The sequence below is a fragment of the Carlito syrichta genome, unplaced genomic scaffold (assembly GCF_000164805.1).
Source record: "Carlito syrichta isolate Samal-C Ts95f unplaced genomic scaffold, Tarsius_syrichta-2.0.1 Scaffold307880, whole genome shotgun sequence".
NCBI lineage: Eukaryota > Metazoa > Chordata > Mammalia > Primates > Tarsiidae > Carlito > Carlito syrichta.
In genome coordinates, this window is record NW_007251976.1 from 23,526 (window position 1) to 33,324 (window position 9,799).

A 9,799-nucleotide genomic window follows, 5' to 3' on the forward strand; every position below is an offset into this window, starting at 1 on the left:
CTCTCTTCTTCCTTTCTCTTTCTCTTTTCTTTCCCCTCTCCTTCCTCTTCTCTCCCCCCTTCCCATTTCTCTCCCTTCCCCTTCTCCCTTCTCTTTCTCCCTCTCTTCCCTCTCTCCCTCCATTTCTTTTCTGGTGCTGCTCTGTCTAAGCGGTTTCCTTCTTGAGGTCTCATCCACCTCTCCCAGTGGTTTCTGTCAGAATCCCACCCTCATCTTGTGCATTGATGGGGGCTGCGAGTAACCCCCTGACCTGGGAGGGGCCCAGAGGTGACCATCACCCTCCCTTCCCCACAGAGCCCTCTCCTTGACATCTGGTGGCGAGGATGTGGCCAGCTGGACCTCCTGAGTGTGCCCTTCGCCTCCCTGAAGGAGCAGGTGGACAGTGAGGTAGGACTGGGGGACTCCTAAGGGGAGCGTGAGGCATGGCCGGTGGACTCCCCCTGACCCTAGGTCCTGTTTGCACAGCGGCGGCTTGAGGAGGCCCAGCGGCTCTCAGACACCCTACGCAGGTGACTCAGGGGGCCCTTTCACCCCAGGACCCTCGCTGGCTTCTGGACCCACCCCCAGTTTACATGCCCTGGGGTGTGGGCTCCGTGTGGCCCCTGCGAGGGGTCAGGGCCTGGTACTCAGGACTCTGTGCTCTCTAGCCTCGGGCCAGAGGAGGAGGCGGCTCAGCTGGTGGAGTCACCTATGGAGGAGCCGGCTGATAGCCAGGACACCTTCCAGTACTGCCTCTGGGTGGACAAGTTTGCGCCCCAGCGCTACACAGAGCTACTCAGTGATGATGTGAGGTTTTGCCTTGCTCAGTTGTGACTGAGCTTCCCCTGTTATCACAGGGAAGACCCTGGGGCCCAGTGGTGCTTGCGTCACCAGCCATGGCTTTGGGGTGGGCTGGGGCTCTGGTCTGCCCTGTCGTTTAGGTGAGGGAACTGAGTCAGTTCAGGGCTGCCTGTTGTTGGCTCCCTGGAGCTGGCTATAAACTGGGCTGGGGTCCAGGGTGTTGCTTGCCCCAAGCCTCTGTCCCCTTTCCCACTTGCATAGCAGCCGATGCCAGGATACCCATGGGGAGGGCAGGGGCTGTGGGAATGGAGGCCTGGGTGTGAGCCTCACTCTGTCACTCACTGGTAGGGTGACTGGGGCTACCCGTTGTCCCAAGGTGCGGTGTTCCTATGCCACAGGGCTCAGGGTAGCAGGGGGATGTAGAGGCAGGTGGGTCCTTGGTGCCATGTGGCCTGTGGCGCCCTCAAGCGGGGTCTCCTGCAGTTCACCAACCGCTGCCTCCTCAAGTGGCTGAAGCTGTGGGACCTGGTGGTGTTTGGCTATGAGAGGCCCAACCGGAAGCCCAGGCCCAGGGTGGAACTGGCCCAGGTCAGCAAGGAGGCCACTGCCCCAGGCAAGTGGAAGAGCCATGAGCAGGTCCTGGAGGAGATGCTGGCGGCTGAGCTGGATGCCAGCCAGCGACCCCGGCAGAAGGTGAGCCCGTCCACCATGCCACACCCCCCACCAGGCTGATGTGCTGGCCTCTGGGTGGCTGGTGCTGTGTTGTCCAGGGGCTACGGGCTTGATGACATCAGAGTCTTGGTGTGAAGTGCCGTTGACACAAGTTAGGGCTTGACTCTGTTCTCACAATGTATGGGATAAAGTCAACACCCCTGGGGTCTCTGTGATAGGGTGAACCATGGGTAGTTTTAGCAGTCACGTGGGAACCAGCTATTTTTGTCAGTCCTCATAAAACAACATCTTCTTTCTTTTTTTTTTTTTTTTTTTTGAGTTGGAGTCTCACTCTGTCACCCAGACTGGGGTGCAGTGGCATGCTCACAGCCACCACAGCCTTGACTTACTGGGCTTAGGTGATCCTTCTGCCTCAGCCTTCCAAGTAGCTGGAACTACAGACGCACACTACCATACCTGGCTAACTTTTTGATTTATTGTAGAGATGAGGTCTTGCCAAGTTGCCCAGGCAGGTCTTGAACCCACGGGCTCAGGCAATCCACTCACCTCAGCCTCCCAAAGCGTGGGATTACAGGCTGAGCCACCGAGCCCGGCTTAAAACAGCATCTTCTGAATGCACTGAGTGGCGTTTCCCTTTGGTGGCTGGAGCAGGTGGGGGCATTGGGCAGCCCTCGCCCCCAGTCCCTGGCGTGGACCGAGAGCACCCAGGGGATCAGTGTGTCTACTTGGGATGCAGGTGGCGCTGCTGTGTGGGCCCCCAGGGCTGGGCAAGACCACACTGGCGCATGTGGTGGCGAGGCACGCAGGATACTCCGTGGTGGAGATGAACGCCAGGTGAGCTGCGTGGAAGGTGTCTGGGGTCTTCGTCTGTCCTGTTGTGTCTACCCCCTTAGAATCCAGGCATGGTTGTTCTTGTCTCGAGTATGGGGCCGGGGTCCTGGGCATGTGGGCTGGTGGGGCGCGTCCTCCCTCAAGGCTCGCTGGGACTGGCAGCAGCCACATCGCAGTTGCCTTGCAGGTAGCCTCACAGTGTAAGCAGCAGCTCTGGCCTCAAAGTTGGCCACCCGGTATGCTGGCTCTGCCCAAACTGAGGCCACGGCTGCCTGACCACCCCCAATCTCATTGTTCCAGTGATGACCGCAGCCCCGAGGTCTTCCGCATGCGCATCGAGGCGGCCACACAGATGGAGTCCGTGCTGGGCGCCAGTGGGAAGCCCAACTGCCTGGTCATCGACGAGATCGATGGTGCCCCCATGGTGGGCCTTCCTGGTGGCCTGGGTGGGCAGGCGGGTGGGCAAGCATCAGAGTCCCTCTCACCCCGACCCTCTGCGCTTCTCCAAAGGCTGCCATCAATGTCCTCTTGAGCATCCTGAACTGCAGGGGCACGCAGGAGGTGGAGCCGAGGAGCACAGCCACACCTTTGGGTGGGGGTCGGCGTCGTCGGACTGAGGGGGGCCTCCTAACCAGGCCCATCATCTGCATCTGCAATGACCAGTGAGTGGAGTGGGGGGCTGGTGGGGGGTGTGTACGCTGAGGCCCATAGTGAGGCACTGCCACCCTCAGGTTTGCACCGTCCCTGCGGCAGCTGAAGCAGCAGGCCTTTGTACTCCACGTCCCGCCCACTGTACCCTCGCGGCTGGTGCAGCGACTCCAGGAGGTTGGTAGGGCCGTGGTCTGCGACTCAGGCTGGGATGTAGCTCGTCCTGGCCCATTTTCCCCACTTCTCCTCCTCTCCTGTCAAGCTCCGCACCTCCAGCCAGCCTGAACATGTGGCAGTCATATGGCGGGACCCACTTGGCTGCTGGCTGTGGAGGGTCTTGGGAAGGCCGAGGCCATGGAGGCCTCTGGTGGGGGCTGCTGTCCACCTGTGTCCAGGGAGGGGTCATGGCCACAGTGTGGAGCTTAGAGGGGCTGTACCCTGAGAATGCACAGGGACTCCAGTCGCCCTGCCTGTAGATATCACTGCGTCAGGGCCTGCGGGCCGACCCGGGTGCACTGGCAGCCCTCTGCGAGAAGACGGACAATGACATCCGCGCCTGCATCAACACCCTACAGGTGGGTGGCCAGGAGTGGGGCAGGCGCTTGTCACCCCCAGTGCTCCAAACCTCTGGCTCCTGCACTGGTGGGGCGGGATGGTACCTGTCACTCTAGGGACCGCCCCTGCACCCCCAGTTCCTGCACAGGCAGGGCCGTCGGGAGCTGAGCATGCAGGCCGTGCAGACTACACGCGTAGGCCTCAAGGACCAGCACAGGAGCCTCTTCTCAGTGTGGCAGGAAGTCTTCCAGCTGCCCCGCACCCAGAGGTAGGCACAGGGGACCAGGAGACCAGCACTCCTGGGGAGGCCCAGGCCACAATCCCCGGACTGCCCGGCCTGGCCTCCAGCCTCTTCTCAGCCTCTCTGCCTTACTGTCAGGGCCATGAGCCCCAGGCTGCCTGACCGGCCACCAGCCTCTCCCCGGCCTCCCTGCCCTGCTGTCAGGACCAACCCTGGCATGCCTGGCCTGGCCTTCAGCTTCTTCTCATCCTCCCTACCCTGCTATCAGGGCCATAAACCCTGGCATGCCTGGCCTGGCCTCCAGCTTTTTCTTGGCCTCCCTGCCCTGCTGTCAAGGACTGAGCCTCGGGCTGCCTGCCCAGTCTCCAGTGTCTCCCTGGCCTTCCTCCCCTGCTCTCTGCATCTTCATGTCTTCCATGATTTGGGTGTAGGAAGCTGTCTGGGCACGCTGGTGAGAAGGATACACGATGGTGCTGGGACCTCTGGGGTGCCCAGTCCCCACCCCAGGCTCAGCTCTTCCACGTTTTGCTCCTTGGGCTGTGATCTCAGGGAGCAGTCCTGGGAGGCCTTAGGTGGCAGGGAGTCATCACGTGTCTGCCCTGGCTCTGGCTTGGGGCCCAGGGCCATGCTGGCTGGTCAATGCCCAGGGACAGAGGGAGGAGCCCAGGGCTCCTGGGCCTGTGCGATGTGCTGTTCCCAGCCCACCCCTCAAGGGTCAGTCCAGGTGTGGGGCTCCTCCCAGGGTGTGGGGCTGTACTCGAGGGGTTCCAGGTGGCAAGGGCCCCAGGCAACTCCAGAGTCTTGTTGGCCTACAAGCACCCAGGCTGCCCCGGGAGCAGGACATCACAGGGAGAGCTGGGCAGGCAGTGGCTGGGGTGGGCTGCCTCTCCTGTGTGGCCTGGCCCAGCCTCGGCACCTTCTGCAGGCGCCACTTGGGCCAGGACCCAATGCTGCCTGCCCATGCGTTCCTGTTGGACGATGGAAACATGGGCTCCCTGACCACTGCTGCACAGCGGTTCCACCATGTCCTGCACGTCGCGGCATCCGCAGGCGAGCATGAGAAGGTGGTCCAGGTACCTGCCCTGCCACAAGCCCTGCCTGGGGCTGGCAAGTGTGCCCTTTCCCTGCTGTCCTCCCATGTCAGGGGTGTGAATGGTGGGGGGCAGGTGCTTCAGGGGTGCCAGGGCCAGGAGTGGGGCTGGCAGAGGTGAATGTTAGGAGCCTCCAAGGGGACAGTGTGTCCGAGTGCTGGGAGGGTGGAAGGACTGGGAGGAGGACTGAGCAGGACAGGGTGGGTGTCTGAAGGACGGAGCTGCTCTGGCTGCTGGCTGGGACCAGCAGGGCAGGGTACAGGTCCTGGCTGGAGTTGGCGAGGCTGGATCCTGAACTCGGGCTGACATGGGGTGAGTGGGTGGCAGAAGCTCCCTGCCTGGGGAAGCCCGGCCTAAGCCACCCCAAATCTAAGCAGCTTAGGATTAGCGGCTGGGATCCGTGGCCAATCCAGAAATCTGCAGTTGGAGGGGCCATGTGGCACGGGGGGGGCAGAATGGGCTTGGCTCCCACGTGGAATGCGGATGGGGCTCCACGTGCCGGATCCCAGTGGACAGGGCATCCTTCGGGCCACCTCACAGGGCTGCACCCTTGGTTTCTGAAGGTCTTTGGGTGGGGATGACTCAGGGTGGATTCTCCCTGTGGCCACTTGCCAGTGCTTGCCACCACCCTGAACCAGGGCCTCAAGGGGCAGGGGGTGGAGAAGGGCCTGTTGTGGGGTGGGCAGGCATGAGGTCTCAGGCTCAGGGCTGCTGCCTGCAGGGCCTGTTTGACAACTTTCTGCGTTTGCGCCTGCGCGACTCCAGTCTGGGCACCGTGTGCGTGGCCCTCGACTGGCTGGCCTTCGATGATCTGCTGGCACGGGCTGCCCACTCTGGCCAGAACTTCCAGTTGCTGCGCTACCCGCCCTTCCTGCCTGCTGCCTTCCACGTGCTCTTCGCATCCTGCCATGTGCCTCGGATGGTCTTCCCCAGCAGCCAGCAGGAGGTGTGTGCAGCCCACCCAGTCCAGCGTCTGCCCTGGATGGAAGTCCTGGGTAACCTGGCCTGGTCTCCCCTCCACCCCAGGCCCAGACCCGGATGAACCAGACAAGGAACCTGCTCCAGACACTGGTGGCGGGCATCACGCCAGCCATGCGCAGCCGGACCACACCCCAGGCCCTCCTCCTGGATGCCCTCTGTCTGATGCTTGACATTCTCATGCCCCGACTACGCCCTGTGAGGACTGTGCTGAGGGAGGGAAGGTGCTAGGGGAGGGGGCCCTCTGGGGGGGGCCTGCCTGGCTCAGTGCCCCACCCACCCTTCCAGGTGAGCACGCAGCTATACAGTGCTCGTGAGAAGCAGCAGCTGGCCAGCCTGGTGGGTACGATGCTCGCCTACAGCCTCACCTACCACCAGGAACGTACAGCTGATGGGCAATATGTCTACAGGCTAGAGCCGTGAGTCCCTGGCGCTGGGTGGGCCTGGGGTTGTGTGCCAGGCCAGGAGTCCTGGATCTTGGTCTCCCCAGTGTCCAGGGGTCAGTTCCAGTCAGCCTTGTTCAAATGTGACTAGGTGTCCCCACCAGCCCCCCAGGCTGGGCACAGCCCTGGGACCTGAGTGTCACTGCTTAGTCTCTCCCAACCTCAGTGTCACCAGGAGCAGCCCCAGAGGTCTGTAACAGGGTGGCCTCGCCATTAACTAGAACTTCCCAGGGCTATGTTTCCCATAAGAAACAGTCCCTGGGGCAGTGGGGGGTGGGTGTGACCTGAGGCCCGGGGGTCCTGCTGCCCCAGCGAGGTACCGGTGTCCAGCACCCTGATTTCTAGAAGCCCCGGGCAACTTACAGTTGGGGAACTGAGGCTTGAGGCAGTTGACCCCTGGTGGCCACAGGGCTAGAGTATGGCAGCATTAGGCCTCACCCTCACACCCCTGCTCCTGTGTTGTGGCACTTGGGGTGTGTGTGCCAGGCAGATCTCTGGCCCAGGCCCTGGCCCTGCTGACCGGTGCCCTGGTGTCCTGCCTCACCTACCTTGATCAGGAATGTGGAGGAGCTCTGCCGTTTCCCAGAGCTGCCCACCCGCAAACCCCTCACCTACCAGGCCAAGCAACTCATCGCCCATGAGATAGAGGTGGAGAAGATGAGGCGGGCAGAGGTTTCAGCCCGGGCTGGGGGCAGCTTCCAGGTGAGCCCTTCTCCCAGGTGAGCCCTTCCCCAGGTTAGCCCACTCCAGGTGAGCCCTTCCCCAGATTAGTCCACTGCAGGTGAGCCCTTCCCTCAGGTGAGCCCTTCCCCCAGATTAACCCACTCCAGGTGAGCCTTTCCCTAGGTTAGCCCATGCTGGGTGATCCCTTCCCACAGGTAAACCCTGTCCCCAGGTTAGCCCACTCCAGGTGAGCCCTGCCCCCAGGTTAGCCCACTCCAGGTGAGCCCTTCCCCAGGGTTAGCCCACTCCAGGTGAACCTTTCCTCAGGTGAACCCAGCCTGGATGTACAGCAGAGTGGGGCATGGGTGGGCGGGGCCCTAGGAGTGGGCCTATTCCCCTATGGCCCTGCCCAGGCAGCCCTGCCTGCACCCCTTCCCCTGCAGGTGGGGTTCGAGGGTCTGCTGGGGGGCACTGGGGAGAAAGGGGTATGCCAACCTGCCCCACGCAACCACGAGCAGCGGCTGGAGCACCTCCTGAGGAGAGTGGCCAAGGAGGAGCAGGTGCAGGAGTGGGAGCCAAGCGGCAGGGGGAGGGACCAGCTCTGCTGTGGGGTGAGGCTAGGCCACGAGGGGGCTGGGGCTGGACTGGGCTGCTGGCTTGGAGGCAGGAGGTCCTGGGGATGGGCTGGGTCACAGAGGTGAGGCTGGAGGCCAGAGCGGGGCTGGCTGTCTGCCCAGAGTGGTCCTGGAGCTCCCTGCCCTCGACGTGGTGGGGTTCTACCTGGCTCGTGCCTGTCGGCTGGCTCTTCCTCAGGAGGGGCACGCTTGTCCCAGCAGGCTTGGGAACGGCATCCCAGAGATGCTGAGGGCTCTCCCTACGAAAGGCTCTGGTCCCCCCACCAGGGCAGGGTATGTGGGGCTGTCCTCCAAGGCTGATCGCCCCTTTCCCATCAGACCGAGAGGGACTTCTTTGGACGTGTGGTGGTCAGGAGAACGGCAGCCCTGAGTGCAGGTGTGTGTGGAGTGGGGCGGTGGGGTGAAGTGGGGTATGGCCTGGTAGCGACGCTGTGTACCCCCCCTAGAGGACCCAGCCCCGAAGCAGGACGCAGTGGAGTGTGTGGGCATGGCCGGCAGCAGCGCAGTGTGGTTCCGCTTCAACGAGGGCGTCTCCAATGCCGTGCGTCGCAGCGTATTCATCAGGGACCTACTCTAATCCCGGCCTATGGCTGCCAGCGTGGCTTTATCCTTGGTAGAAAATGTACACAGGCGAGCGCCTCGAGGTCTTTATAAATCACTCCTACAGACAGACGAGGCTGTTGCTCACAGGATGGTGCACTTGCCCTTCTCCACCCACGGGTTGTTCTTCATCAGGTCGGGGTTCAGGAAAGGGTCCTTGGAGATCCCCTCCTCAATCCACTTGAGCAGCCTGTGGGCAGGCAGGAAGAGCAGTAGGCATGAGCCCTTGGCAGCACGACGGCCCTGCCCGCCCTGGGCTCAGCCTTGGCTTATGCAAATGCTCAGGCAGACAGGTGGCATGCAAATGGTGGAACTCACTCAGGGATGGTCTTGGATGACATCTCTCGCTTAAAGGCCAGCTGGTGCTTGAGGCTTTCCACCTCCTTTTTCATCTGCGGCACGTCCCACTCCTCCATGGCATCGGCACCCTCGGAAGTAGCCAGCCTGGGGCTGGAGGGTGTGGGAGGAAGTGGCAGAACTGGCCGCCAGAGGTCACTGCTGCTCCCTCCCTGCTGGCCTGAGAGAGCCCCTCACTGCCCAGGGAGGTCCCCTGGGGCAGCGCTGCCCACTGTCCTTCCCTGGGTCTACACCGGTGGAGCTAGGGTGCAGGGCCCAGAGCAAGTCCCTGGGGGCCCCTACATGCCTCCCTCCCCATCAGCGGGGCTTATTAATGACTGAGGAAACTTTCCATCCCCAGTTCTGTCCCTCCACCTTCCCAAGGTCTACTTCTGGATTGAAGGGGGATGGGGCCCTATTCCCCTGCCCTGGAGACAGCAGGACGGGACACACAGCCCGGTGCCCCCCAGTCCCCTGCCCTCCCACTGGGAAGCCCACTTCAATGGGAGCCCAGCAGCCCTGCCTCCTCCCCTGCTTTGCATGGGCAAAGCCCACTCTGAGGAGGTTGATCCTGGGCCCCTGGAGATTTGGCTGCAATTTGCATCTTGGGCAGGGTGGGTTGTGCTGAGGACCTTGGGCCCTTGGGCTGTGGGTGCCTCCCAGTGCCCCATCTTCCGGGAGCTACACACGTCACCCCCTTGATTCCAGCTGTGAGCCAGCTGGCAGCCACAGGTTGAGACCTCGCGAACACCCCTAGTGGGAAACTAGGGGGTGGGTGCCCCGTCTCCCACCCAGCCCACTCTGGGGAGCCCTCTACTGTCCCCATCCCTTTAATTCCAAAGGTTGGAGATGGGACTGGCTTCCTGGACCTTGGGTGGGGAAGGGTGCGTGCAGGGGCCAGTGTGGAGTTTGGGGGGGTGCCCTTCTCCAGCTGTGAGGAGGCTGCTCCCTAGAAAGTCTCCCATCCCTGAGGTGCTGCAGCTGTGCTGGGCCATCTGGGGAGAGGCCAGGACCTGGCCATGGTGGGAGCCTGGTTGGTGACAGAGGCCAGACTGGGAGGGGCTGTGGGGGGGTCAACCAGGAGCAGGGATGTGGGGGGAGAGAGGGGCACACAGGTCCCTTCCCAGAGACTCCTGAGTTCCAATACTTCCATCCCGGTGCAGGCTTTTCCCTGGAGGACCTGCTTCCTGACAGCCATGTGGGTGTAGCACAGCTCAGTGCGGGGTCCCCTAGGCTGCCCTGCTTGCAGCCCTGCTGGCCTTACCTGCTCACAGCTGCCGCTGCCAAGCCACAGCACACTAGCAGGCACTGCAGGGCGCGCGCACA

General features: G+C 62.6%; 2 protein-coding genes across 2 annotated transcripts in view; one reads left to right on the forward strand and one right to left on the reverse strand.

Annotated features, from left to right (window-relative positions):
• The window catches only part of CHTF18 (chromosome transmission fidelity factor 18), a 10,065-nt gene extending 1,951 nt beyond the window's left edge, over positions 1–8,114 (forward strand). Inside the window, 18 exon segments of the mRNA XM_021715850.1 lie at positions 295–387; positions 466–509; positions 648–786; positions 1,264–1,473; positions 2,189–2,286; positions 2,584–2,707; positions 2,794–2,945; positions 3,015–3,108; positions 3,408–3,506; positions 3,624–3,754; positions 4,653–4,800; positions 5,540–5,764; positions 5,845–5,994; positions 6,085–6,215; positions 6,797–6,974; positions 7,346–7,462; positions 7,856–7,915; positions 7,986–8,114. Coding sequence (XP_021571525.1) covers positions 295–387; positions 466–509; positions 648–786; positions 1,264–1,473; positions 2,189–2,286; positions 2,584–2,707; positions 2,794–2,945; positions 3,015–3,108; positions 3,408–3,506; positions 3,624–3,754; positions 4,653–4,800; positions 5,540–5,764; positions 5,845–5,994; positions 6,085–6,215; positions 6,797–6,974; positions 7,346–7,462; positions 7,856–7,915; positions 7,986–8,114 — 2,322 coding nt within the window.
• Positions 8,115–8,219: 105 nt separating this feature from the next.
• GNG13 (G protein subunit gamma 13) lies at positions 8,220–8,586 on the reverse strand. The gene is made up of 2 exons (XM_021715855.1): positions 8,456–8,586; positions 8,220–8,327 (listed from the first exon to the last, which is right to left on the reverse strand). Exons 1-2 carry the CDS (start codon positions 8,551–8,553, stop codon positions 8,222–8,224), a joined length of 204 nt encoding a protein of 67 aa, XP_021571530.1. The 5' UTR covers positions 8,554–8,586; the 3' UTR covers positions 8,220–8,221.
• Positions 8,587–9,799: the final 1,213 nt, after the last annotated feature.